Genomic DNA, 27,616 nt, shown 5'->3' with positions numbered 1-27,616 from the left:
AAGGACACAAAGGCCCTGGTCTTGTGAGAGTTCTCATCCCAGGGAGTGGGAATGCTGGGCACTGGGGGCTCACCATGGGTGGAAGTGCCGGGCGCAGGGTGCTTGCAGGATTCAGTCTGTACTTTGGTAAACTTCTGAAGATACATTTACAAAACAACTAGGCAATTGGGATGAGCATTTCTTGGCCTGGAAGGCCAAAGAACATCCCTTAATAAAACATGCTGAAGACCCAGTCATACAGTCCTCCACAGACTTCAGTGGAGCTTTGAGAAATGATGCTAGGACTGGCCCAACGGGGGGTTATAGATATTAGCACAAAAATGATCCCGAGAGTTTCTTGCATGGCATGGATTATAGCCTTAGGTTTGCGACATTCCCATTCTTCCTTTTAGAATGGCAGCAATGTGGCTATGCCATAAACCATTAGCCAACATAAATACAAGATATATTGGGGGAGGAGGGTGGCAAGATATTTTGAAATAGAACTAAATTAAGTTTTGATGCAGATCAGGATGTTTTTGCAGGCACAACAATAGTTGAAAAGAAGAAAAGACCCCAGGGCGATGTGTTTCAGCAACTCACTGGTTATGCTAAGGATCAACTGAAATTGACATTCTGAGATCCCTCCCCCTCTGGAGTTGGGCAGCTCCTGCTACTGACATTTCCTCCTCATCTTAACTCCCTCTCCCGTGCCTCCTTCCACAGAAACTCAGGGACAGAGTAGAAAATTAGAATAAATTCCCAACTAAGATAAAAATTCCTTGCTGCCGTTCCTGGCCTCTGTCTCCTTCAGTTTCTCCCTCCCTCCCTTTCCATAATTAATAAATGGTAAATCTGAAACTAGCAAGATGAAGTTAGCAAACTTTTTGGTCACTTTCTTGCTTCAAGTCTGTTTCCTATGGAGCGGGGCGCTGGCTCAACAGCCAGAAATAGTCAGCAGTATTAAAACCTTTCAAGGTAAGAATGTCACTTTTTGTGGTGTATTTTCTTTTCCTTTCCTGTGTGGATAGTTTCCTAGAATGTTAAAGGCGAGATCTGCCTTCAGATCTGTATGCCTTGTACTGCTGAATAGATGTCTCAGGTTGTTTATACTGTTATAACTTTAGCTTTGCCTGAACATTTAAAAAAAGATCTATTTCAAATGTCTGTTGATTCCTTACACCTGTATTGAATATCTACCTGCTCCCTTTACTCACCTACACAGTTTATCCTGAAGCAATTTTTTCCCAGTTATCTTCAGCTCTGTTCCATCTCATATGCTATCATTTTTGGTTGGTATTTAGCAAAGAAGGAGACTAAAAACAACTAACATAGAGGATAATATTCTGGAATACTTCACAAATATTTGATGAGAATTTTATCAAAATCTGTAAAAATATTTTCTAGTTTTTCTCCTTTATTTGCAATAATCTCGTGTTCCTGTTGCAAAGAAAATTCCTTTGTCATAGGGACTTTTAAAAATTATTATTCTTTAAATGGAAAATGTATACAAGATAAAATGTAACACTACATCTGGACATTATTTTAAATAGTATCCGTCTGATATTTCATTGTAATGAATTAATTCATCTCTAAATAGATATAGAGCTTGGAAGCCTGGGAAAACAATCTCTCATTTTTAAAAGCACAATAAATGTAAAGATAAATACCAAGTTTTTTTCAGAAAAAGACATTGTTTCCTCATTGGCTTTAATCTATTGAATATATGTATATTTTCAATCCAACCTAGCACAAATTCCATGCAAGTGTGAGTGTGTGTATATGTTTATAATTCTGACACACTGAATTATTATTTGCAAGGCGTAAACTTTAATTTAGTTTAAAAATGTAACAATGTAATAGAGCTATAGACTGCATATGTACTGTAGAAAATGCATTGGCTATATCTCTTGAATAGACATGCTTCACCATGATGCATGGAAGACTCAATCCACCATGAAATATCTTGTAGCATAACTGGAAGATGCAGTAGCACAGTGTTTAAAACCTGCTGTCTCTGTTTTTGAACAGATTGCCCCGTTGATCTGTTTTTTGTTCTGGATACATCAGAAAGTGTTGCTTTAAGGGAAAAGCCATTTGGAGACGTCGTTTCACAGGTGAAAGAGTTTACCAACCAGTTCATTGACAAGCTAACAGAAAGGTAAATGTATTGGAAGCTTTTATTTTTTTTTTCTGCACTTCTTATTTTATTTTACTTTTCCATGGGTGTTCACCAGAATAGATTCACCAGAATAGAAAAAGTGACACCAGTAAGATTGGGACTCTGCTTGGGAATTTATATTTGTTTTGCATTAAGGCTGTCAGCTGGTGATCACTGTGTGCACAAGAGAAATGTTATGTGTATGGCTAAGTAACAAATGAAAAGAAAATGTCTGCAGCAACAATGATCTCATTCTGGGAACATTGGCTGGAGTTGCTAAATTGAGTTCTCTTTTATGCCTCCGAAGAAGTGGGCTGTAGCCCACGAAAGCTTATGCTCTAATAAATTGGTTAGTCTCTAAGGTGCCACAAGTACTCCTGTTCCTTTCTGTAATGGGAGTTTTCTGCACTTCTCCATCCCCATCTGCAGGTGGCAGTATTCCTTCAACAATGCTTAGTGTAGCCCGGGTTTGCTGCCCTGTGTGGTTTGCTTTACGTTTTCCCAGGGGTGGAGGCCTGTGGCTGTCGTGTTTCACGGGCAGAATGAACATCTAGGATCATTTTTAAAAAAACAGGGCTTAATCTGAGTGGTTGAAGTCATTGAGGCCTGTTCTTAAAATCAAAGCAGGGACCTGGCCTATCCTCCGCCTTTGGTTTCACACACAGTTGCTTGCATCCTGCAGCCCTTCTGCTGGGTATGTGCAGCGCCCTGTGATCGCACACCCTGCAAGGGGAGCATGTGTGCATGCTGGGCCCTTTCCGCAGGATGGGACAGCGCTGTCTCCCCAGGAGGTGCAGGGCTTCAGCACAACATCATGCACACGCCCAGCAAGGTGTGCAGCCCAGCTCCGCTGCAGGGAACGCTGGAATGGGCTGGGGGTGAGCCTGGGCTGGGCTGGCGCGGTCCCCCTTCCCCAACACCATGTTGCTGGATGGGGCCGGCAGGAGCACCTTGGTAACAGAGCCGCCTGTGGGGCCCATGAAGGAGAATCTTTATTAAACAGAGGCTTTTTCTAGCACGTTTCCTTGCAAAGCTTTTCCTCGAAGCCCACAACCCAGCACAGCCCCTCGCTCTCATGATGAGGGACACTGCAGCAAGTGGGTAGCTCCCAAGCTGCAGATCTGCTTGCCTCAGCTGTGGCCGCTGCTGCAAGCATAACTCCCCTCCACCATCCACCACCAGTGCATGGAGGGCATGGCACAGCGGCCCTGCCCTGCCGCACCCTGGCAGCCCTTCTCGAGGGGGAGGAGCACAGGACGGAGGGCCCAGCTGTTGCAAGCCATGTCTCTTCCCATTGGGGCGTATCTGCCAAGCCCAAGCCTAAAGTTTGAGGTGCTGGAACTGGGTGGGGGTCTGGCCTTCCACTTGGCCCCTTACTTGGGTCAGCGAGGACCTGCCTTCCTCACCCAACCCACCATGCCAACTCGAGGAGACCTGCTGCAGTCAGGGGAAACCCCATCACCCCAGAACCAAAGGGGATCCACTGCCCCCCATCCCAATAGCCCTACACGGGAAAGGACCTGCTGCCCCCTTGCTCAGAAGCCCACAGGCCCAGGCTGCCCTGCTGGGTTCAGGTCTGTGCCGGGAAATGTTAGAAACATGTTTGCTCCCATCCCGTTAAACACACGTGGTACCTGGGCGGGCAGTGCTCATGGATAACACGGGCACTCCCTGGGGACAATGGGACCAGCATGTCCTGACACAGCACTTAGCAGTGGCTCCATGAGGGGTCGACTGGGACCTAGAACCAGCAAGCCCCGATGAAGTGCTGGGGGTGAGGAATCTGGGTGGGACGTGGTGGAGGGACTGATGGACTGGAGCGGGGAAGAATATGGACTGGATGGATTGTGGGGGGCGGGGAGGAGGTTTTGGGGACAGGGAATGTTACATATGTTAGTGACTGCTGGAAAATATTCGAGGGACCCCTTGTCTCAAATCTGGCTCCCCAAAGGGGGGCCTGAGGGCTGCCACGTTGTTCATTCCTTCCCACCTCATCTGCAGAGGTCGCCAGGACTGGGGAGAGCGGTTTCCCCTGTATTTTCCCAACCATCGTCCTCTGAAGGTCTGAGAGTCCCAGTTTCCATCCCCATCTCCTTGGCAATCTCCGTGCCTAAAGCCATGAGCAGGCTGGTGTCGGTAGCTGTGCTCCCACACCAGCCCACATGCTCAGCGTTCCTCGCGTTCCCCTGGGGGGCAGGAGGCTGGTGCAGCGTGGAGGGAAGAGGGGCAGGAAAAGGCAGTTTGGGCACAGGCTTGGATACAGGGCTGTCCCTGCAGCCTCCTTGTCCAGCTCTTTCTGGAGTAATGACTCTGCCTGATCAAAGGCTTCTCCTATTCTTGAGATGGGAGATCTCTCCTCTGGGTCCTAGAAAGGGAGCCCCTAAGCTAAGGGTCCCCACTAAAACATAGGGCTGAAGCTCCCCACTAGATTAACCCTTGAGGCTCTTGTCCTGGGTATATGGCAATCCGATTTTCTCTCCCACAGTGAGTTCCCAGGGAGCATGAAGATGTTCAGCCAGTGCTGTGCATGACAATGCCCTGGTTGGAGACAGTCCAGCGGAGGGCAACAAAAATGATCAAGGGGCTGGAGCACATGACTTATGAGGAGAGGCTGAGGGAAGTGGGCTGTTTAGTCTGCAGAAGAGAAGAATGAGGGGGGATTTGATAGCAGCCTTCAACTACCTGAAGGGGGGTTCCAAAGAGGATGGAGCTCGGCTGTTCTCAGTGGTGGCAGATGACAGAACAAGGAGCAATGGTCTCAAGTTGCAGTGGGGGAGGTTTAGGTTGGATATTAGGAAAAACTATTTCACTAGGAGGGTGGTGAAGCACTGGAATGGGTTACCTAGGGAGGTGGTGGAATCTCCATCCTTAGAGGTTTTTAAGGCCCGGCTTGACAAAACCCTGGCTGGGATGATTTAGTTGGGGTTGGTCCTGCTCTGAGCAGGGGGTTGGACTAGATACCTCCTGAGGTCCCTTCCAACCCTGAGATTCTATGGTTCTATGGTAGCTATTTGGACTCATCACTGGCTGCTTCTCCCCACACCTGATTGCTCATTGCACCTCTACTGATCGTACACTGTATGGGAATAAGGTATTGTCTCTTTGCTAACCACCTCGCCTCCTTTCTTATCTGCTTCCTTCACTGATCCCTTGCATCCCCTGTAACTGCTGGGCTTAACTTACTGCTCGCTGGGTCACCCATTGGCTGATTCACTGCACATCTGTTCAGTAATGATAACCAGGCGCCCAGGGCTGTGGCCACACCTCTCTGCAATGTCCTAGTGTCTGCTCCTCCCCCTACACCCCTCTCTTTTATCTCTCCATGCCCTCCCTCTCCTCTCCTGGGTCACCACATCTGCCCACCCCCCGTCCCTCCCTGTCAACCCTCACAGCAATCCCCTCCCGCCGCCCTCTACTCCGACTGGAACGCCCACTCTGGCTCCAACAGACCACTGCTGTCCACAGCTCCTTCGTCTCCTGGCTCTGCCCTGGGCTTGGACCGCCTGACGCTGCCCATGCTGCTGCTCGTCTCCTCCCACGTGCCCCACTCAGAGAGTCATGGCAGGGGTGTCATGTCTTCTCCTGTCTTGCTCCTCCCACTTCCAATCTCTCCCCTGCTGCTCCTTCCCACTTCTCCTCCCCCTCCAGACTGCACCCTCCAACTCTTCTCTCCTTTCGCCCACCCAGCTCCCCAGCCTGTAGGGGAGGATGTCTGCCTGGCTGAGAGGGTTACTTCAGGAGCCAACATGGCTTCCAGGGTGCCGGAGGATGAGGGCTCCTACATCCTGCCGTGCATACAGCCAGCCAGTAGTGCGCACTGCCAGCCAATGCACCAAATGGCATGGTGGGCCAGGCACTGACACTCACTGGCAGAGAGGGGAGGATTGGCCCCATGGGAAGGAAGGAAAGATGGCCCCTGAATGAGGGGTTAGCAATAATCAGTGCCCAGATAGGGTTTTTCAGGGAAGGGGATGGAGAGAGGGTGCTAGAGTTAAAAAAAAAGGAAAAATGGAACAGGATGGGGAAATGGGAGAGCGATCAAACGTGACAGGCCATGTCAGCTTCCCGTCTGTGCAACCGCTTCTACTGAGACACACTCCTTGTCAGGCGCGACTGCACCTGCTGCTATAACAAGTGCCAAACCCATATATTCACACACAACCCCCTATCTTCACACCCATTCATCTACTCTACCCTCTGTTCATACACATTTACATTCACCCTATCTTCACACCCCTCTATTCACATACCTATGTACCTTCACAGCCATACATCTACACCCCTCTATTCACACACAGTTACATGCACCCGTAACATCACACCCATGCATTTACACCCATTTGCACAGAGAATTTTCTTTTCATTTAGAGTTGATACATGAGACACATTCAGCCTTAAAAATGTGCATAAGGAACTGATTCTACACACAGGTTTATTCACAGATTATGAAGTCAAACGGTACCATTATGATCATCTAGACACAGGACTTCCCTGAATTAGTTCCTGTTTGAACAACAGCAAATCTCTTAGAAAAATCTCCAACCCTGATTTTAAAATCTCCAGTGATGGAGGGTGCAGCACATCTCCGGGTAAATTGCTGCAATGGTTAATTATCCTCACTGTTAAAAATTTATACCATGAAAGCCTCTAGCTTCAACTTCTAGCCATTGGACCTTGTTGTACCTTTGGCTATGTCTACACTACCCGCCGGATCGGTGGGTAGCGATCGATCCAGCGGGTTTGATTTATCATGTCTAGTCTAGACGAGATAAATTGACCCCCGAGCGACTTCTGTATTCCCGCGCCGCGAGAGGCGCAGGCAGAGTCGATGGGGGGAGCGGCAGCAGTCAACTCAATGTAGTGAAAACACCGCGGTGAGTAGGTCTAAGTACGTTGACTTCAGCCACGTATTCATATAGCTGAAGTTGCGTAACTTAGATCAATCCCCTTCCCTCTCCACCCCCCGCCAGTGTAGACCATGCCTTAGTCTGCTAGATTGAAGACACTTCTCTTCTCAAACTTCTATTCACCATGTCGATACTTATGGACTGTGATAAAGTCACCCTTAATTTTCTCTTTACGCTAAACAGATTTGTTAAAATAAACAGACTGAGCTCCTGGAGTGTCACCATATAGCATGTTTTCCAGTCCTTTAATCCTTCATCCCCCTGCATCGCACAAGAGACAGACCTGAAGGAAAGACCTAGAAAGGCAGGACTCTGGCTGAGGTAGAGGCTGCACCATTACCAAGAATGTTGTTTGTAAGTCAGTAGGATGCTGAAGTCAGGGCAATATTTAGGTAGAGCTGAGAGAGCAGAAGGTCTGTACGGGCCACTCCGCAGCAAGAGAGACAAAGCCAGAGATGTGTAGGGACTGGGAGGGGGCCATGGCGGCGGCGAGGGGAGGGAACTGCAGGGGTGGGGGAAGCAGACACTGAAGGTGGGTGTCCCTGTTTGTGTCTCCAGGTATTACCGGTGTGACCGGAACTTGGTGTGGAATGCCGGAGCTCTGCATTACAGCGATGAGGTCGTGCTGATCAAAGGGCTCGAACGAATGCCCGCTGGACAAGCTGACTTAAAGAGAAGTGTGTCTGCTGTGAGCTACATCGGGAAAGGCACCCATACAGACTGCGCCATCAAGAGAGGGATTGAGGAGCTGCTCATCACGTGAGTGAGAACAATGCCTCCCACACGGTGTCCAAGGAGCACAGAGGAGAGGGAAGGAGGTGGCTGGGAGAAGCCTTGGCAGCTCTGTGCCATGCTGGCACTTTGAAACATTCTGGAGAGGCACTATGGTCTGACTTCACCACCTCCACCAGGGCGCTTCCCCCTTCGCTTCTCTGGGCTCTTTGTTTGTGTTTGTGTTTACCCCCAAAACACTCTGTGAGACCACTGGTGATCCTCAGCTGGTAGAAATCTCAACAGAGCTTTGACAATGAACACGCACTAAGGATCTGCCCCCCATTACATTTAGCTACACCTCAGCCTGGTTCCACTGCTTTGAGCATAATTTAGTAACTGCATCCACAGTGGACACAATCAGGTGGCTGTAGTTCTAAATGGGTGTAATTACAGGTGCAATTAATTGTGCCTGTAGTTAATTATGTGGAAAAATTATACCTCTAATATTGACTAGAGACTCTTTTTGCAAATGTACATAAGAACGGCCATGCTGGGTCAGACCAATGGTCCATCTAGCCCAGTATCCTGTCTTCTGACAATGGCCAATGCCAGGTGCTTCAGAGGAAATGAACAGAACAGGTAATCATCAAGTGATCCATCCCCTGTCACCCATTTCAGGCTTCTGGCAATTAGAGGTTTAGGGACACCCTGAGCATGCAGTTGTGTCCCTGACCATCTTGGCTAATAGTCTATCCTCCATCAACTTATCTAATTCTTTTTTTGGACCCAATAGTATGGCTACCCAAATGTAGCCTTAAAGGTGTGGCAAAGCTCGTCACACAAGGCTCGCCTCTCTGAATACTGACTAGAGAGTGAATGGGCCACTTCACCCTGAATAGTGCCTGAAATATGTGTTTACTACTTATGCTAAACAATCTGTTCCACTTTGTATGTAGCTGTGACACTCTGAGTACCTTTCCAAGACCCACAGGAGAGCTCTGTGTCAGCTCAAAAGCTTGTCTCTCTCACAAAGAGGAGGTGATCCAGTAACAAATATTACCTCCCTCACCTAGTCTCTCTAGGGAGCTCTCAGCATTTCACACAGGGGATTCCATCTCTGCGTGGGACATGCCTCCTCTTGAAATCCTTCATTAGTTATATTACAGTAGCTCCCGGGGTCCCAGTTGGGATCCATTGTGCTAGGTATCCTACAGAAAGACACAGGGCCTTCCCTAGGCAGCTTGCAACCCAAGGCTCTGGGCGTAGAAAGGGATCTGCACAAGGTGCAAAGTTCGATTTGTATGGACTCAATTGTAGGTTTGGGGCCTAGATCAAGAAAAGACCCAAGACAGGGTAAGAAACAGTAGGAGGGGAGGGAGGTCCAATAGAGTCTACAAAATGTATCTAAACCAATTGAATTTATATTTACGTTGCAAATGTCTATTTTTAGACATTTTAAAACTTCTCCTCTTCTATATTTAATTATTTTTATTAAAAAAAATCCTAAATTTGAAGTGAATTGAAAGGTTGAACTAAATTTCCCCAGTTCCTTCCTCCCACTTTTTGAGCTTTGTTATAGTCCCAGGAGACACTGGTGGGACAGAGAAGGGCAGGGTCAGAGGGCATAGAACAATTACAGAGCAAGTCAGTGATTAAAAAATCCAGATTTCAATAGGCATCACAAGGAGAGCTGGGCAAATAACAGATTTTTCAGTTTGTGGGCAATTCCAAAAAAAGAATTTACTTCAAGTTGAACCTAAAATGAATTTTTTTAAAAATGTGAAGTGAATTGAAAAGTTGAAAAAAAAATGTTGGGATCAAACAAAATGTGTCATTTCTACATAAAGGAGTTGGCGGATGAGATTGCAGAGCCATTAGCCATTATTTTTGAAAACTCATGGCGATCAGGGGAGGTCCCGGATGACTGGAAAAAGGCTAATGTAGTGCCCATCTTTAAAAAAGGGAAGAAGGAGGATCCGGGGAACTACAGGCCAGTCAGCCTCACCTCAGTCCCTGGAAAAATCATGGAGCAGGTCCTCAAGGAATCAATTATGAAACACTTAGAGGAGAGGAAAGTGATCAGGAACAGTCAGCATGGATTCACCAAGGGGAAGTCGTGCCTGACTAACCTGATTGCCTTCTATGATGAGATAACTGGCTCTGTGGATGAGGGGAAAGCAGTGGCTGTGTTATTCCTTGACTTTAGCAAAGCTTTTGTTACGGTCTCCCACAGTATTCTTGCTGGAAAGTTAAAGAAGTATGGGCTGGATGAATGGACTATAAGGTGGATAGAAAGCTGGCTAGATCGTCGGGCTCAACGGGTAGTGATCAATGGCTCCATGTCTAGTTGGTAGCCGGTTTCAAGCGGAGTATCCCAAGGGTCGGCCCTGGGGCCGGTTTTGTTTAATATCTTTACTAATGATCTGGAGGATGGTGTGGACTGCACTCTCAGCAAGTTTGCAGATGACACTAAACTAGGAGCCGTGGTAGATACACTAGAGGGTAGGGATCGGATACAGAGGGACCTAGACAAATTAGAGGATTGGGCCAAAAAAAACCTGATGAGGTTCAACAAGGACAAGTGCAGAGTCCTGCACTTAGGACGGAAGAATCCCATGCACTGCTACAGATTAGGGACCGAATGGCTAGGTAGCAGTTCTGCAGAAAAGGACCTAGGGGTCACAGTGGACGAGAAGCTGGATATGAGTCAACAGTGTGCTCTTGTTGCCAAGAAGGCTAACGGCATTTTGGGCTGTATAAGTAGGGGCATTGCCAGCAGATCGAGGAACGTGATCGTTCCCCTTTATTCGACATTGGTGAGGCCTCATCTAGAATACTGTGTCCAGTTTTGGGCCCCACACTACAAGAAGGATGTGGGAAAATTGGAAAGAGTCCAGCGGAGGGCAACAAAAATGATTAGTGGTCTGGAGCACATGACTTATGAGGAGAGGCTGAGGGAACTGGGATTGTTTAGTCTCCAGAAGAGAAGAATGAGGGGGGATTTGATAGCAGCCTTCAACTACCTGAAGGGGGGTTCCAAAGAGGATGGAACTCGGCTGTTCTCAGTGGTGGCAGATGACAGAACAAGGAGCAATGGTCTCAAGTTGCAGTGGGGAAGGTCCAGGTTGGATATTAGGAAACACTATTTCACTAGGAGGGTGGTGAAGCACTGGAATGCGTTACCTAGGGAGGTGGTGGAGTCTCCTTCCTTGGAGATTTTTAAGGCCCGGCTTGACAAAGCCCTGGCTGGGATGATTTAGTTGGGAATTGGTCCTGCTTTGAGCAGGGGGTTGGACTAGATGACCTCTTGAGGTCCCTTCCAACCCTGATATTCTATGGTTCTATGATTCTATTAAACCGTTGTAGAAGATTTTTGATTGTTTTTAATAAAACTAAAGGTCATTTGGAAAAGAAAAGTTATTTTAAACTGAAAAATCAAAATGTTTTGGTTTTTTTTTAATTAATTTGGGGGAGAGGGAGAGTTCAACCCCCAATGAATGTAGAGCAAACCACAGAGCCTATGTCAATTTGGGCCTGCTTAGCCCTTCCTGACGTTAATAGGCACCCTGCCTTGGACTCCAATGGGAGTTGGATGGAGTTGTTCACCAACAGCAGTAACAACATATTCCCAACAGAAACTGACAAAGTCTTCAGACCAGTTAGAGAGGCAGCTACCTAAGAGACTTTCCCCTAGGCATTTCTCTCTCCCGCCTCATGTCAAACCAAGCCAGGTATTTGCAAGTCCAATTCAGTGTGGGAAGCAGAGGAACCATTTTCCAGCAACACCCACCAACCAGGCCTCAGGCTTCCAGTGACAGAGTCGGTGCGTCTCATGGGAATTGTTTCAGGCTAAGACAAAGTGGAGCAGGAAGCTAGTGACACTCCCCTGTTACCAGTGAATCAGGTTTAGATTAGGACGTGCTGTTTGTAATAGGTGAAGTCTGAGATTGTGTGTGTCCTTCCTAGTTCTGTGTGCTTCTTAGCATGCCGTTTAACCCGTCTTTTCACTCAGGCCTGAGATCTTCATTCCCATGGATGACAACCAGAAGCAACACCGCTTGTGTTGTGATGGGCAAAGCTTAGCATTATGTCACAGAACCTAACAGACGCCCTTACTCCATGTGTGAGTGCACACGGCTTAATGCCTAGGTGCTTAGCTTCAGCTGGGGTGTTGCCTTTCTCCATCAGGCTGACAAAAGCCATCCTGGTACTTTTGACACTTGACTTGAAACTGCAAATGTGGGTTACTGCACTCCCCAGTAAAAGGCTTCCCGTTCTCTGCAGTGATGAGGAATTGCCATGTGCTCCCTCCAACCCACCCTCCCTTCCAGATTGCTTCAAAAGTTCGCTGATCAACTTGGCCTGGGATTGCAAGTACTCCCCTGACCTTTCTCCTCTGTGTCCATTCATTGGAAGTGTTTCCTTTTGGAAGTTAAGCTGCTGTCTACACAGATGTTACCCGTGGATCTGAGTTTAGTGATACCGTACTGTGTAGTTAGATAGTCTGGGGATTCAATTATGAGCATTGTGTTTCTTTTTGAAATGCGGTTTATATGCTCTTTGTAAATAATCATTAATAATGTTTATCTTGCTGCTTCTGCTTCCTGCTGCCAAGTGACACGAAAAGGGAAAGATCTGGCTCAGTGTGTTGTTGGTTTAATAATTCAGGTTCTCTGTATAGAAATATCCTTACATGTAGTATTAAACCATCATCCAAGGAAACCTAATTTCATTCCAAATAGCCTTTTATTACATTCATGTCACAGGATAAGTAAGGTTCAGGTTAAAGCCACAAAACAACCCCACAAATTGAGACAACACTGTAAAAATAGTTTTTTTTACAAACTCTTAGCCCAACCCCCACCTCACACTTACTATTTATACAGTACTGGAGGTTGTTGGGGAGGGGCAGGGGGTGATCCCTGTGTTACTGGGAGTTCATCACTCGGAATGCAGGACTTCACAGGAGTCCAATCTATGATCTAATTTAAAGACATCCATGTTAAATGCTGATAAATTGTTATTGTCCTAAAAATGAGGCAAAAATTTTCTCAAGAAAAGAGAACCGCAGAAAAACACTGAACTGCTCCCCCTGAGTGTCACCATCAGTGCAATCAGGCTGAAATGCCAAGGGTTTGAACTCTGCCCTCTTTCAGTGCAGTATACCTGCAGACCATTAATCCTTCTGTCGCGAGTGCAGCAGTGTCCCCCAACCACACATTGCCGTAATGCTGTGAAACACGGCGAGCGTAGGTAGTGTCAGAATAGACGCGGGGGCACTCATCAAAGCGACACATTTCCAGCTAACCATTTTGAATTGTTACAGCGGCTCCCATCAGAAGGAGAACAAATACCTGATTGTGGTGACAGACGGACACCCCTTGGAAGGGTACAAAGAGCCATGTGGAGGACTGGAAGATGCTGCCAATGAACCAAAGCATCTGGGGATCAAAGTGTTCGCCGTTGCCATTTCTCCTGACCAGCTGGTATGAATTGCTCAAATGTGGCCCTTGTTATAGCCTGGGTATTTCATAATTGGAGTGGAAAGGAATGAAGCTAGAAACAGGATATTACTGAGTGGATTCAGTTAATCCTCTCTTTGATGCAGAGGGTCCCATGCCCCACAGTAATTCCAGGATGGGCAGCCAGTGAGTATAAAGTTTGAAGCTGGGGAAAAAAATGACAATTAGAAATAAAGAACCAGTGGAGCTATGCCAGTTGACACCAGCTGAGAGTCTGGTCCAATGCCTGTAATTAACACAGATGGTCCCAAAATAAACTCCTGGATCTGACACCCACACCTTAATTCTGGGGAAACTTGGATTCAACTCCATAGCCGAATGTTATGGTTGATCCTATCTCTACATTCGGCTGAGCAAAACCATCAGATCCCAGGAGGCACAGGCACTGAGATGAAATTGAGGTCTGACACTTTCTGAGACCATGCTTGAGCCAAGCTAGTGCGAGTCTGTCTCCCCACGCTGGGAGGCTCATTCCTGGCTGCAGTGTAGATATACCCACAATGATTTAAAGATGATCAAGCATGTTTGGCTGATGGGTGCTCCTAAAAATAGGAGGAGGTTCACGGCCCAGGGAAAAGCTCAGCTGGCTTCCTGAATGCCAAGAACATGGCACTGCCTCTCTAATTTCTCAGCCACTTCCCCAAGTACTAGCTCAAGCCTGGCTAATCCTGTCCTATTCCCAGGACAGATGATGCAGTTCCTGAGACACTGATTTCTTCGCACGGGCAGGCCATTTCTAGAGTGTAGCTTACAAGGCTAGCACATGCACGGATGCCATCAAGTCATGTTACTTGAGTTAATCATGGATGGAAGGGCGCTTAGGAGATATCAGAGCTCCTGATCGCCTTTGAGTCCAACTTTGCTGCTTTGTTGTTGTTTTACCCCAGGAACCAAGGCTGAGTGTTATTGCCACGGACCACAGCTATCGTCGCAACTTCACAGCAACCGGCAATGAAGCAGATATCGACTATACAATAGATACCATCACAGATATGATTGTGAGTATTCCCTTGCTCTTCCCCTCCATTGCTCCTGGCCCCCCTTCTCTCCTGTCTACCCCAGCCCACTGCTGCAGGGTATTTGGCCACGCTGTTCTAAAGGAGCTCATCAAATGTTTGTATTGTTTTTGCTATTTCAGAAAAAGAATATGGAACAAATGGTGAGTCTTGCGTTCTCCGGGCTTGTCACTGATACAGCAGGAGCCCACTGCCGTCTCCATCTGAATGTGTTCCCTTCCCAGCCCCCTCTCCCTCGCTGTCTGAGCCAAGCTGGCCCTCCTGTGAGCCACGCCAAAAGGCAGTGCTTGTTCTCACTTCGTACTACACAACAGTGAGCCCAGAGCCAGGGCCGTTGGGCTGCCTCCATCTATAGCCCAGAGGCAGTAAAGGGATGCAGTTGACTCCTCTCTTCCAGGCAGTAGGGAACAAACTATACCAGGCCTGGAGAGCCACCCCTGAGCCTTTTCTGCTCTCCAGGCCCCCCAGGGGTATGCAGAGCTTTCGCAGCTGAGTGGACATGCCTTGGAATTTCCTGCCTATGCACAGTTCAGCTCTGGGGGAGAGGGTGCACATGGAGCTCTTCTTACTCCTGCTGGCAAAAAGTACAGGATGCCCTCTCTTAGCCTTTGGTGCTAGCTGCTAGCAAGTACCCAGTGGGGTGGAGCCTGGCCACACACCCAGACGTACGTTGCTGTGCCCCCTAGGGTCCAGTGAGTGCAGCTGAGCATACTGGGGGGAGAGACTTTCGGGTTTCTTATTAACACATCAGAATAACCCGGCCTCCCTGTATAGGGAGAGTGGCTAGCCTGCAGACTGTGGCACGCCAAGTCTCTTCTTGACCTCATAACAGCGTAAGTTGCCGTCGGGTGCCACCTGCCTGGACACCTACAGTCCGATCCAGCTCGCCCCTTCCTGGGTTAATGGCAGTTCGTGGTGGGAAGGCCATAATTCAGTGTTTCAATTTCTGCCCAGGTTAACTGTGGTAGGCCAGCTCCTCCATGTCTCTAACATTGTGCTTTCTTCTTCTCTCTGAACAGTGCTGCTCCTATGAGTGCAAGGTGAGTGGGGCGCTACCAGCCCTCCATTAGCTCGCATTGAGTACATCTTTCTCCATGTCTCTGCACGTGCCCCTGCTCTAATCATTACATGTTTTTTTGCAGCATGATAGAGGGCCTGTGGGACCACCTGGGGATCCAGGATATGAGGTTAGTAAATAAACGCACCTAGCAGCTGCCTTGCCATGGGAGTGAGGCTGAGATGGGTACACCAGAGCAGAGATCCCACTGGAGGGACTTGGGGTGGCCACTGGACAGGGATACTCGTGGCATAATCACCATCTGTCTCCATGTGGTTTGTGCTCTGGCCTGCAGCCTTCCAGAGCAAGGCTGCCTCAGTCAAGAAAATATAGATTAAGGATCTAAGCAGAGAACAGTATCTGTGGCTTTAACTCCATGCCCCTTTGTTAGACCACCCTCCCCCCAGAATTGCTGCTGTCTGAGAGCTTACAAGCCAGCCCTCCCTTAGCCCTACAACACAGCTGCATCCTCCAGACAAGAAGAGCTGGGTTCCTACCCAGATGCTGTTCACGCTCCCAAATGCCAGTGGTGGGCCATGCCAGGCCACTCCTCTCCTTGGAGCTGGCACTGGAGTCCTGTGACATCCCTGTCACTCCCCAGGGTCAGCAGACAGCACTGCGTCTGGGCCACCACCCCAGCAAAGCTCCCAGCAGTAGGAAGTAGAAGAGGGGGACAGTGCGAACTGAACCAAGGGGGGTATGTGTTGGGATCACAGCTGTGCTTTCCTGAGCTTTAGGAGAGCCAGAGTGGGGGTGACCTTCAAATGAACACCAGTTAGTCCCTTGTGGCAAGCCCTGTGTTCCCGGGGCTTCCCTGGAGCCTCAGAGGCACGGTGACTCCTGCAGCCGTGCCGTCTCACAAGGTGCTCCCTTTCCACGTGATCACTTAGCTGACATCACTGGTTTCTACTTCAAAGGAGCAGAAGTCAGACTTACCGACCAGTCATTGCCAGGATCCCATTCCATTGCCTGTGGGAAAGTCAGCGCAATGTTTGCTTTTCTCCAGTCTCCCTCTAGGCTGGGGTGGGAGATGACACATAAGATTGGGAAATAAGGAACCAGTCATGGGGAGAACAGGAGCAAAATCCTTTGAGCCCATTGGCTACAATTTCCAATTTGCTCAGTGGACCGCACTGCTCTCTCTCAGAAGCTCTAGAGATGTAGTGAGCTGGCCTGCCGGAGGTGGTGGTGTTTATGAATCAGAAATCTCCTTGTTGGTGAGCACCTTGTCACAGACCCAAAGCAAATGAAGTCATTTGGTCCTAGACAATAAGAAGAGACACACATCCAGCTGATCAGAAACATTAAGCTAATGACAATGAGCATGCCCGGGGCCATTTGTTCTTGGGGGAGAGTCACTCCAGGGAGTTATGCTGGGAATGAAATTGGATCACTTGATAAAGCTACATATAAATAGAGATTGTGTCCTACATTGATAAATATTTTGTGTTTCAGGGGGAAAGAGGAAAGCCCGGTCTTCCCGGTGAGAAGGGAGCTGCTGGAGAGCCAGTAAGTAGGGAAAGACACACGGGGCTTTGATGGGGGAGATTGCACTGGGGGCTATGCTTTGACCCTTAATGGCTCATGTGAAATACTCTAGAGCTCCTGGGACAGCACTCCTTTGTAGGATGGGTCTGTATGCTCATCTTGTTCTGGGCTAACTCCATCATGGGATGGTGCTAGACAGTCACCTTGTTCTGGGCTAGCTTGTTGCATTCCAAGAAGACGTGTGAAGGTGTAACGTTCTGTTTCAGTGTGTCAGGTACAGTGATGTTCACATTAGCATGCTGTGGCACAGGCCTTGTTCGCATGGGTCATGGGGCAGTATGTTGCTGGTTTTCCAGTCAACTGTAGTTCTGACCAATAAGTTTGTCAGACTATCATGTTGCTCTGCTCAACAATGGATGAGCTAACATGTTTACAGTACTAGCTGTCGATGGTCGAACACTGCAGGAAATATGATGCCCTGGACTCCAGATAATAAACAGGATGTACCCTGTTACATGAGAATGTCCAGTCTGCTAGATCATACTTTCCCTTATTGTGACCCATCTGGAATTTTTCTCCTCCTTCTCCCGTCTCCTACTTCTCTTGGGGACCAAGACTAAGGGGTCTTAGGAAATAAAACCTCTGCAGCAGCTGTCCAATAGGCCACTCATAGCTATGACTCTCTGGTTATCTTCTCTGCACAGACCCAGCCAGCTGGAATGTCCTGGCCACAGTCTCCAGCATTGTTAGGGAGTAAGGACAGCCCTGTGCTGGGCCAACCAGGAAGCAAACCCAAGTAGCCAAATAGATATAACAGACAGATTGGTAATGACAGGCCTTCCCACGGCCAGTGGGTCAATCAAGAAAACCCAAGGTGGTGAGGAGTCTGAATCCCTGACCGGCCCGAGTCTGAGGAGAGATGAGCTCCAAAGATGATGCAGTGTTTCAGAAGTAGCTGGCCTGGAGATTGCCTTCACTTCAGCTTCTCTTAAGGGTCGGAGGGGTTCTATAGGCCGGTCTATGTTTGGGTCACACAGGAACAGTTCAATGCACAGGGAAAGGGTATCTGGTAGCGACATTTGATTGGTTACAACAGAATAGTAGACCAGCCAATGAGAGCTCCCTCCCTGCCCCCACTCCCAGTCAGGGCCACATTGTTTCTGTGGGACACCATGGCAATGGTGCTGAGAGTGATGACAATGGTCTGAGGATGACTCAGATGAGGAGCCCTTCATCTCCTCACTGCAAACCTGTAGCCACCAGGCCTCTGAGTGCCAAACCCAAAATAACCAGGGTTTTTCTATGACTCAACCAACCCATGGATGCCCACCTCACTTTAGCCCTGGTGCTTCTCTCCACTATAGACAGGGCCGTGTTACAGGGAGGTGTTTAATCTGCTAACAGGAGGAGGAAAACATCATTTTTATTAGGTACATTTATTTTTGTAGGTGTATTTCTCCCACACCCATCAGGGCACAGTCAGCTTGGAAAACTTGTGACTATATATTTTCTTCTTTGTAGTTTTTTTCCTAGACTTAACTTTCATCCCAAATGACACCTCTTGCAGCTCTCAGTTTCCCCAGACCTGGAAAGGACCTGATTTTCAGATATTCATATCGAGAGCTTTAAGGGGATGAATCCTTCCTTACCTTCCCAAGGAAGCAATTAAGTTTCCTTTAACTTCCCGAGATGGTTAGATGCTTGCAACATAAATGTTAATGAGTACTCGCTGTGTATTGGCATGGGAAGAGGAATCGCTCTGTATGACCCACTGGCAAAGTTTGGATTTGAAACCCAGCAGCAAAATTTGCACTGAAATACCTAGCCTAGATTTGGCAGAAATAAATCAATTTGTCTTCACTTTCCTTTGTATTTGTTGATAAGATTGGAGCCCAGGTGTAGGGAAGTAGGTGTTCTGCAGACAATGAAAAGTACAGCTCAGTTGAATGGACAGAGATATTTCAGGAACATGATTTTTGGCATGTGGGTTTTTGTTGAATTTGTTTTAAAACCTAGAAATCCATCATAAATAGAGAGAGCTTGAATACCATTTCCCCCTTACATATACATAGTATGCTGCTGAACAGGAGGGGTTGTGGTTAGCGATTTCCTGCTATAAAGATTCTAATGTGTTGGGGTTTTGTACCCTAGGGCAAGCCAGGTGACCTGGGACCCATTGGCTACCAGGGGATGAAGGTATGTACAATTTCCTTTGCAGTCTATTGGAGGGGGATTAGGAGTAGTAGCATCATCATGGCATCTTAGAGCTGTGTTATGATGCACACTTCATTGTCTCAGTTTAATTGTTGTCTGTCTTTTGTTGTTTAGGGAGAAAAAGGCATTAGAGGAGAAAAGGTGAGTGTGGCATGCAGTGTGCAGTCAGTGGCCTTCGTCAATCCTGCAGGTTTTGCTAATTTCACCACACAGTCTCCTGTGACAACTTCCCCCTTTGGCAGCATGACTAGGCTTTCTCCTGGAGACTGTAACGTGGCCTCCTCCACTGCCACTGCCAACACCGTGTTCTGGAGGGATCCATCAACTACATTTATCTACTTCTGTGCTCCTTTGTCAGCTTAGTGACTCTATGGTTGCTTCTCTCTCTCACACAAACACACACTGCTATGAGTGATTGGTTTCCCCTCACGACACTCACACCAGAAGGGCTTACCTCAGGGGAGTAACGAGAAGCAGGTTTTTCCTAGGCTCAGCAGAACTCTGACCCTGGCTGATTCAGCCCCAGTGGGGTCTGCATCTCCCAACATTGGCAAGTTGAGTGTGGGAGGTCCAGCACCACAACACAGCTGGGCATGTTGTCCTCACATTCCAGCAAGGCAAGACCAGAGGGACAGGCGCGTTAGGACTCCCCACTGTGGAGTCAGGGGTGACTGGGGCTCTGAGAGCTGTAGTCCAGACTGATGATCCTTTCCATGAACTTTCAATTTGCCCACCCGTCATGTCTGCCCTCTTCTCCAGCGCCCTGCTAGGAGCAGCATGTTATCCGGGCAGTTGAGACAGAGACATTAGCGAGGGGAGGGGGAAAGCCCTGCCTCCTTTACTAGAGAAGAGGCAGGCCGACTTCGAAGGGGAGCTTGCATCCTCTGTCTCCAGTCCTTCCCGGTCAGCTGGGCCAAGCCCACACATGGCCGGGAGGTGAACGTGACCTGTCTGCTGTCACTAACCTCTCCCCTCCTTTCCGGACAGGGCTCGCGAGGATCCAAAGGAGTTAAGGTGAGCTGCTGAGATTTTCCTATGACTTGGTGGGCCCTGATGGGGTGTGGAGCGTGCCGGAAATGGTTTCTACACTGTTCTCTTGTTTCTCTCCACCCAGGGGGAGAAGGGCAGGCATGGCATTGACGGCATAGATGGCATGAAGGTGAGTCTCGTGCTTAGGGGCACAGCATGCTGGGAGTGCTGTCTGTGTACGCTGGTTACCATAGAGACATCTGTGGGCCAGGAGCCTGATGCTGGAAGGCCAGGAGGCTCTGTTTGACTCCAGGGCGTTTTGGGCTCCCCGTGCCCTTAGGGGTGGGGTCGTGGCACAGAGTGATTGGGGGCTGGGTGCAGGAACAGGCACTCATCTTGGGACCTGCAGTAAAGCCATACAACTACTGGGATGGGAGCAGCCAAGGAAGGGAGAAAGGTGAGGCAACTGCCTAGGCCTGACCTCCCCCCGACAGTACAGATCCCAAAGGAAGAAATCTGGCCTGAATCCAGCTGGGGATCCAACAGAGAGTTAATGCTTCAGGTGCTGAGGGCTCCTTTATGGATTCCCAGTGAGGGGCCTGTCACTAGGACAGGGCCTGGGCTGGGTGTCTCAGCTGTTCCCTGCCCCTCCGCCCCTCTCAGGAACAGTGCTCCCGGCTGTAGTCAGTTACTGTGCAGCCCATTACAGCTGTGTCTGGGCACATTGCATGATGTAAAGCAATTCATCAGCTCAGTGGCCTGCGTTCCCTGGCTGGCCCTCAGTCCCAAACTCCCACCCCTGGCCTGGGGATGGAGCCCCTCCTGCTGCCTTTGGGGAGGCAGGAGTTCTCCCAGGACTCCCTCCAGCACCGCTACCAGTAACACCCAGCTTTATCAGCAGCCGTCACTTCCTCCTCTCCAGCAGGGAGAGGGCTCGCTATTGGGACTCGGGCATGGGACTCCCGCCCAGTCCTCAAGCCAGCCAGCGCCCCTCTGTGCGGCCCCTAATCTGTCAGGGCTCGTCAGGGGAGGCTGCTGATCTGTGGAGGGGGCTCCGCAGCTATTACTGCCTTCATGTCCCATGGGCGCTGCCTGCTCACACAGCATGACCCCCATTGCCAGCCTTTTCCTTTCCTTCCAGGGGGAGAGTGGATTTTCTGGATTGCCAGGCTGCAAGGGATCACCAGGATTTGATGTACGTACTTGGCTGGTTTGCTTTTCGTTACAATAACGAATACAGCTTGATGTGGAGAGTGATAGAGCCTAGGGCTGGAAGTTGGGCAGACTGGCAACCAGTCAAAGAGAATCTCAAAGTGGGGGTGCCAGGAGCAGGGCACTATCATGGGGTGGGGTGTGTGGGGGGGCAGTGCGAGGCACGATGGTGTTCCTCATCTCCTGCCTAGGACTGTGTGTGTTGTCTGGGGTCTTGAGAGAGCAGAAAAGGGGCTTCGTTGCCCCTTTAACCTTTGAGTTGTGACTGAATTGGCTAAGAATTACACCATGCTGGGTATGGATGTGGGATTGTTAGCCATATTTGGGTGCTAGCTCTGTATGTCGCATTTGGGGCACTGGTCAAATTGGGCTGGTTTAAGATGATATTTGCTAGAGCGATCTGAGATTTGTGACTAGTGTGAAAGCCCAGAAATCACCCTGGTCAGACTACAAAACCTACCTGCCTGCAATAAAACCTTCTCTAGAGAGAGCAAGGAAGTCTAGCATGGGCCTAGTCTTCAGCTCGCAGTGCACGAGCAAGGAATGACAGGGAAACGCCTAATGTTTATTGGCATTGCAGCACCAGTCTCTGGCTTTCTCCAGAGCACAAGTCAGGTGTCTGAAATTCGGGGAATAGTTTGCAAGTCAGCAGAAAATACTGGCTCACCCAAGCCGCTGGGCGGTACAGGGGGTCTCTTCCACTGAAGGGACAGAACCCCTGCCAAGCTTTGTAATGCAGGAAAGGGTTAACGGTCTCAGCTGCAATGACCAATGGCCTCATTACAGCTGCTAGAGGTTTGAATTTGCAGATAATTCACATGACTAATTCCCTCCTATCTGTGGTGTTCTGGACAGTACAGTAGTAGTTGTAGAGGAAATTCCAGGAGTAACAGGGTTTTCTGGGGTGATTTGGCAGCTTTTCACCCAGAGGTCCTTCGTGTGTGGCTTTTGGGTTTTTAAACCATTATATATAGGCAAATCTACAAGCTCCTTGAGGTGAAATCCTGGCTGCACTGAGGTTGGTGGCAAAACTCCCATTGATTCAGCGGGGCCGTATTTCATACTTTGTATTTTTGTGAAAATGTGATTTGCTTGTAGTGAGAACCTTCTTATCGCAGTGTGGCTTGAAAGAAGTAATGTGGGGTGTAAGTTTGTCTGGGACTTTCTATGCCATTCATCACCACGGCGTCCAAGTAGTTGGTCAGCATTTTCAAATGTAAGCCTCAATCCAGATGGGCTGATATTCACAGCTGCTGAGCGTCTGCATCTCCCTTTGATTTTAGCTAGAGTAGTGGATGCTCCGTCTTTTGATAGCCAGGACACTTTACTGAGATGGCCAAAGGCCCGATTCTGCGAATACCTATGCTTGTGGGGAAAGTTAGTCCCATGTGTGAGCATTCGCAAGACCGGACACTATATACTGATGGATTAAGGTCGCTAACTTTAGGGACTTAACTGAAAATTTTGACCGTAGAGTTTAATCAACAGAGAACCCTGACTGCTGAACAGAAATAGTCCAGCTAATCCTTTGATTATAATGGAACCTCCAAAGGAGATGATTCAGTCTGGCTATACTGTGTAGGTGTGAGCATTTCCTTCCTAGCTGAACACCTTGTTTTGTAATAAATACATGCATCTTATAGCACTTCAGACCGTTTGAAATTTGCCAAGAAGAGTAATTTTATTAAAACAAAACTTTCAAAACCTAAGGCCTGAATAGTCCGATGTGCAAATCCTGTGCCTTGACTTTTCAGGTTACATCATTCATCACTCAGGGGGTTGTTATTCCACACCCATGGTCTGCTTTTCTAGGAAGGGTGTTTCAGTGTGTGATACATTTTCAGTTGCTATACCTTAAATGTGAGTATTCACCCAGGAGGTGTCGTCCAAAATCAGATCAAATCATACCTCACTTGGTTGCAATTTATACAAACTGTGGCTTGTGCAGTTTCATTGGTGTACAGGCAGATTAAGAAATTAAAGGAAATCGTAAAATCAGAGTGAATTGTTCCACTGACGAATCTTGGGAAATGTTCAAGCCAGAAACAGTGTAACTAGGGTAGATCTTGATTCCCTCTTGTGTTTTGATTATGGGTCACCTAAAGATAAGTGATCACAATGGAGTGGGGAGTGTATCCGTTCCATTTGATGGATTTAAGGGGTCAGGACCCCATTTTTTCTAAAAATTGTTAAATAACTACAAAGTATAGCCTTTGCTTGTTCATTTCTGTGTGCCAAGTTATGTCAGTCTCTTAATTGTTCCATTGGCCAGAGGTTAGATGACCAGTTATTTCCCATCTGTTTATGGCACTGCATATTCTGCTTTATTGGCATTAATACAACATTCAAATTTAAACATTATCACTCGAATCCACCAATGAGGCTCAAAAGTGGCTTTGCTTTAATTTATTTTTAATTTCAAAAGCAAGTCAAGGTTTACAGCATTTTATAAGAAGACGCAGTGTCGGAATGTGACTCTCACAGCCCCAGAGATACCTAGCTCAAGAATACTTTAAACTTCCTCAATCCCTGTGTTTCTGACTAGTTTACTTATTCACCTCTTCCTTTCGAGTCCCCAGATTGTGATAGGCTATTTAGTGACGCTTGAGAGGTTTGATTTTCTGCATATATTGACAATAGCCTGGTTTTTAATAGGGATTTCAAGGCCCTCCTGGACCTAACGGAGATCCTGGTGATTACGGACCCAAAGGAGCGAAGGTGAGCCATGAGTCACACCCGGGATTAAATCAGCCATGATACACCTCCAGCTTCCCTCTGTCAATGCTATGGGAGTTGCAGGGCACTCTGAGCTCTGCCCCTGCTAAATGTTAATGCCAGGAGGATGAAGTGAGAAGCTAGCACTAGAGTTGGAAATCATGGTCCTATTAACAGTAGATGGGCGGTACTGGCCTTCTTCTCTGCCTGCCATGTGGAAAGGGGATTTAATTGTTTAACAGAGTGTGAGGTGTCACTAATTGTTAAAGTTTCCTTGGCAAATCCATGTACCAAAATGAATAACGGTGCTGCAGCTCCTACTTCATTAAACAGAGTCACTGGCCAAAGATAATGGACTTCTGTCTAGATCAGTCGTTCAGACTGGTGATGAACACAATAAAACAGGTGTCTGGAGAGCTGCAAAATGGAAAATGTTATCATGGCATTAGGTCTTGTAAGTCTAGGTAACAAAAAAGAATGCTATTGGCTGACATCGGGTGAGTTCTGAAAGGGCTTAAAATGTCAGCTGTTAAACGTAGACTCTGGTTTGTAACTCACTTCGGAAAGGCCCGGACTGACACGGACTACTGGGGCCACCAAAAGGTTCTTAGAAGTTTATGGGGCATCGTGTTTCCTGTCAGAGGCTTAACTGGGCCGCTTTCAGCTCTGTGGCTCATGGCCCTGTGATTTAAAGAACAGAAATGTTTCCCAGCAGATGAAAGTGCAGCTGCGAATGTAAGGGGGATGTAATTTTGAAGCCCTGATATCATACTTGTCCCAAGGCTCTCTGTGTTCCTAGAAAATTTTCACCAGCTGAGCTGTTTCACCAGCTCTGAGGGTGGTCTCAGAGCTTCCTTTAATGAAATGTCTGCAGGGTGCAAAATGTGCTTGTCTGGTGTGCAGCAGTGTAATACTGCTGTGCTTTTCATGAAGATGAGTCTCCAGACCTTTGTTTCTGGAAGGTTCACACCGTGGGGGCCAACCCAAAAGAGAGACTGAATAGTTGTGTGAATGTGGAGTCAACTCCCAACAAGAGACAAGGCATTTTCAGAAGACTGAGATGAATAGTTTGGGGCACAGAAGTCAGAATACATAGGCCACTGTGATGCATCACTTCCTCTGTTAGTGTTCAATTCCTTCACAGCTTTCCAAGCAACCTGAGATAGTAGCAGAGTGCGCAGAACAGCTCAGAATACACACAAGCAATCCCAGAATACTTAGGGTCAGAGCAAAATGGATGCAGGGATGCAGAAGCCTTGTGGTTTCATAAAACCATCTCCTCATCTCTAAGATGCCTTCCTCCTCTGAGACGTATAAACCTGGCCGCTTCACAGCCTCGACTGCAGATGGCTCAAAGTGGCGAATTCCCTTTGAGGTCAGCGAAGTCCCTTTGAGTAAATCTGCACGGTTTAAATCCCTGTCATTGGGGCGGAGAGTGCCCTAATGCTCTGTTACCCAGGGCTGAGCTCTCTGTGGCCAATGACAAAAATTGGTCTGACACATGAAGGAAAAATGGCTTTTGGTAAGAGCTGGGAGCTGGGTCTGGTTGCTTAAAGTTTGATACAACTAAACTCCAGGGTTCAAGATGGACCAGTGTGAGCTGGGAGTGGTGCTTCGTATTTATAACACCCTTTATCTTTTGTCAAGGGAGAACCTGGGGAGCCTGGGAACCCTGGCAGACCTGGGAAAGATGGAAACTCTGGAGACAAGGTAAACCACCTTAGCAACCAGACAGAGCACAGGGATTGAGGACAATCACCTCTGCCCCTGTTACTGCTGGCTAGAGCTGCCATGTAACTTCCAAGTAACTATACAGGAGCACCGCCAGCTTTTTTGCCACCCTAGGCGGCGGAAGGTCCCGCCCCCAAAATCCTGCCCCCGACAGAGGAGGCGGAAGGTCCCGCCCCCAAAATACCGACGACGACCGGGGCGGCCGAAGATCCATCTGCCGCGGTCGCCGCCCCCAAATGTTAGCGCCCTAGGCGACCACCTAGGTCGCCTAATGGGTTGCGCCAGCCCTGTACCTATGCATGGCAAGGACAGTTCTCAGCCTTTGCTCTCTGGTTTTTCTAAAAATTCAAACTGAAAGGAAAAATTAATTGTTTTTTCACAACCCCAGGGGGTAATGTAACAGGACCTGCTGGCAGTGTGACCAGTGGGGAAATGTTTGGGTCTTTACACAGCTCCTCTTTGGGTCCAATGGTTAGCTGGTGGGGGGCGGTGTCTTATCAGTGGGGCTATATGGCCTGGCCTTCATCCCCAGAATGCTTATGCTAGTGTGTCACTGTCCTCAGCCGAGGAGCCCCATTACACGTGAGTGAGGTTAAGCCCATGCATAAGTATTTACAACAGCAGGGCCGTAACCAGGGACGCTGGCACAATTTGTATAGTGGGGGTGCTGAGAGCCATTGGACCAAACTGTAAACTCGGGATATGGTGGAAATCACTTCAAGCCGGGGGGTGCGACAGCACTCCTAGTTCTAGCACCTATGGCCTTAACCCTTTCAATCTGAAAGAGAAGACTTCAACCAGCCGTATTGCTTTCTCTGAAGAATAGATTGACTGTGTAGTCTGCAGCTGTGTTACTAGTGCACAGCTAGTTTGTTACTCCTGACCCCTGTGATTGATCTTGTTTGCTTGTGTCTGATTTGCCTGTTTAGGGACAAGCTGGCAGTCCTGGTGGCCCTGGACAGAAAGGGGAGTTGGGGGATGAGGTGAGTCATGTGTGCGCCTGCATTTGGCTGATTTGATTTGCTGGGACTTTCGACTGTATTAACACTGTTTTTATGTCTGTGTAGGGAGCTCCAGGCCCAGTTGGCCCATCTGGAGAAAGGGTAAGAGTGCCCTGCTATACTATACTTCTGGGTCACAAGCCAGGGCGGGAGGGGGGCCCGGGCATGTCTGGGCTTGGCTACCCATCAGAGGGGCTGAGGTAACTAAGGCGTGAGCAGAGACAGGCTGAGACCGGCTGAGAATGGCTGGGGAGCCCTCCGAGCGCATCCTTTCCAGCAGCTCCCTGCACTTAGCCTGCTCCGAGCCCTGGGAGTTCTGCGGCTAAGTCAGGCCGTTCTTTGGGGGCGACCTGGGAGCGTTTGTTTAAAACCCTTGCGTTCAAATCTGTCCCAAAGTAACACGGATGGAATAGGCCGGAATCTGGCCACACATTCCTCCATCGCCTAATTTAGAAACCTATTCAAACAGAGGTTAACTCTCCTCCTCTCCCTACTGGCTGAGCAAAGCACTGTTTCTAGTTTATGTATTGCTGTGTTCGTGTGTTGTAATGGTACACATGCGAGTGCATTAATGCAGTTATAATAGGGTTACCATATTTCAACAAGCAAAAAAGAGGACGGGAGGAGCCCCTCCCTAGCCCTGCCCCTGCCCCTCCCACTTCCCGCCCCCCCAGAACCCCCAACCCTCCCCCCGTTCCTTGTCCCCTGACTGCCCCCTCCTGGGACCCCTGCCCCTAACTGCCCCCCGGGACTCCACTCCCTATCTAAGCCTCCTTGCCTCTTGTCCCCTGACTGCCCCAACCCTTATCCACACCCCCACCCCCAGACAGACCCCTGGGACTCCCACGCCCCATCCAACCACTCCCCACCCCCTGACAGCCCCCCCCAGAACTCCCAACCCATCTAAACCCCTCTGCTCCCTGTCCCCTG

General features: G+C 48.6%; 1 protein-coding gene across 1 annotated transcript in view; it reads left to right on the top strand.

The window, feature by feature from the left end:
• Positions 1-655: 655 nt before the first annotated feature.
• Positions 656-27,616, top strand: part of COL6A1 (collagen type VI alpha 1 chain) — a 67,565-nt gene continuing 40,604 nt past the window's right edge. Inside the window, exons 1-18 of the mRNA XM_034785255.1 lie at positions 656-957; positions 2,011-2,140; positions 7,606-7,806; positions 13,088-13,247; positions 14,171-14,281; positions 14,422-14,442; positions 15,319-15,339; positions 15,442-15,486; positions 16,812-16,865; positions 18,996-19,040; positions 19,173-19,199; positions 20,046-20,072; positions 20,173-20,217; positions 21,169-21,222; positions 23,895-23,957; positions 25,602-25,664; positions 26,615-26,668; positions 26,753-26,788. Coding sequence (XP_034641146.1) covers positions 849-957; positions 2,011-2,140; positions 7,606-7,806; positions 13,088-13,247; positions 14,171-14,281; positions 14,422-14,442; positions 15,319-15,339; positions 15,442-15,486; positions 16,812-16,865; positions 18,996-19,040; positions 19,173-19,199; positions 20,046-20,072; positions 20,173-20,217; positions 21,169-21,222; positions 23,895-23,957; positions 25,602-25,664; positions 26,615-26,668; positions 26,753-26,788 — 1,266 coding nt within the window. The 5' untranslated portion in view covers positions 656-848. The remainder of the gene's footprint in view (positions 958-2,010; positions 2,141-7,605; positions 7,807-13,087; positions 13,248-14,170; positions 14,282-14,421; positions 14,443-15,318; positions 15,340-15,441; positions 15,487-16,811; positions 16,866-18,995; positions 19,041-19,172; positions 19,200-20,045; positions 20,073-20,172; positions 20,218-21,168; positions 21,223-23,894; positions 23,958-25,601; positions 25,665-26,614; positions 26,669-26,752; positions 26,789-27,616) is intronic.

The sequence above is a fragment of the Trachemys scripta genome, chromosome 11 (assembly GCF_013100865.1).
Source record: "Trachemys scripta elegans isolate TJP31775 chromosome 11, CAS_Tse_1.0, whole genome shotgun sequence".
In the NCBI taxonomy this organism is placed as follows: Eukaryota; Metazoa; Chordata; order Testudines; family Emydidae; genus Trachemys; species Trachemys scripta.
This window is presented reverse-complemented; position numbering and strand designations above follow the sequence as displayed.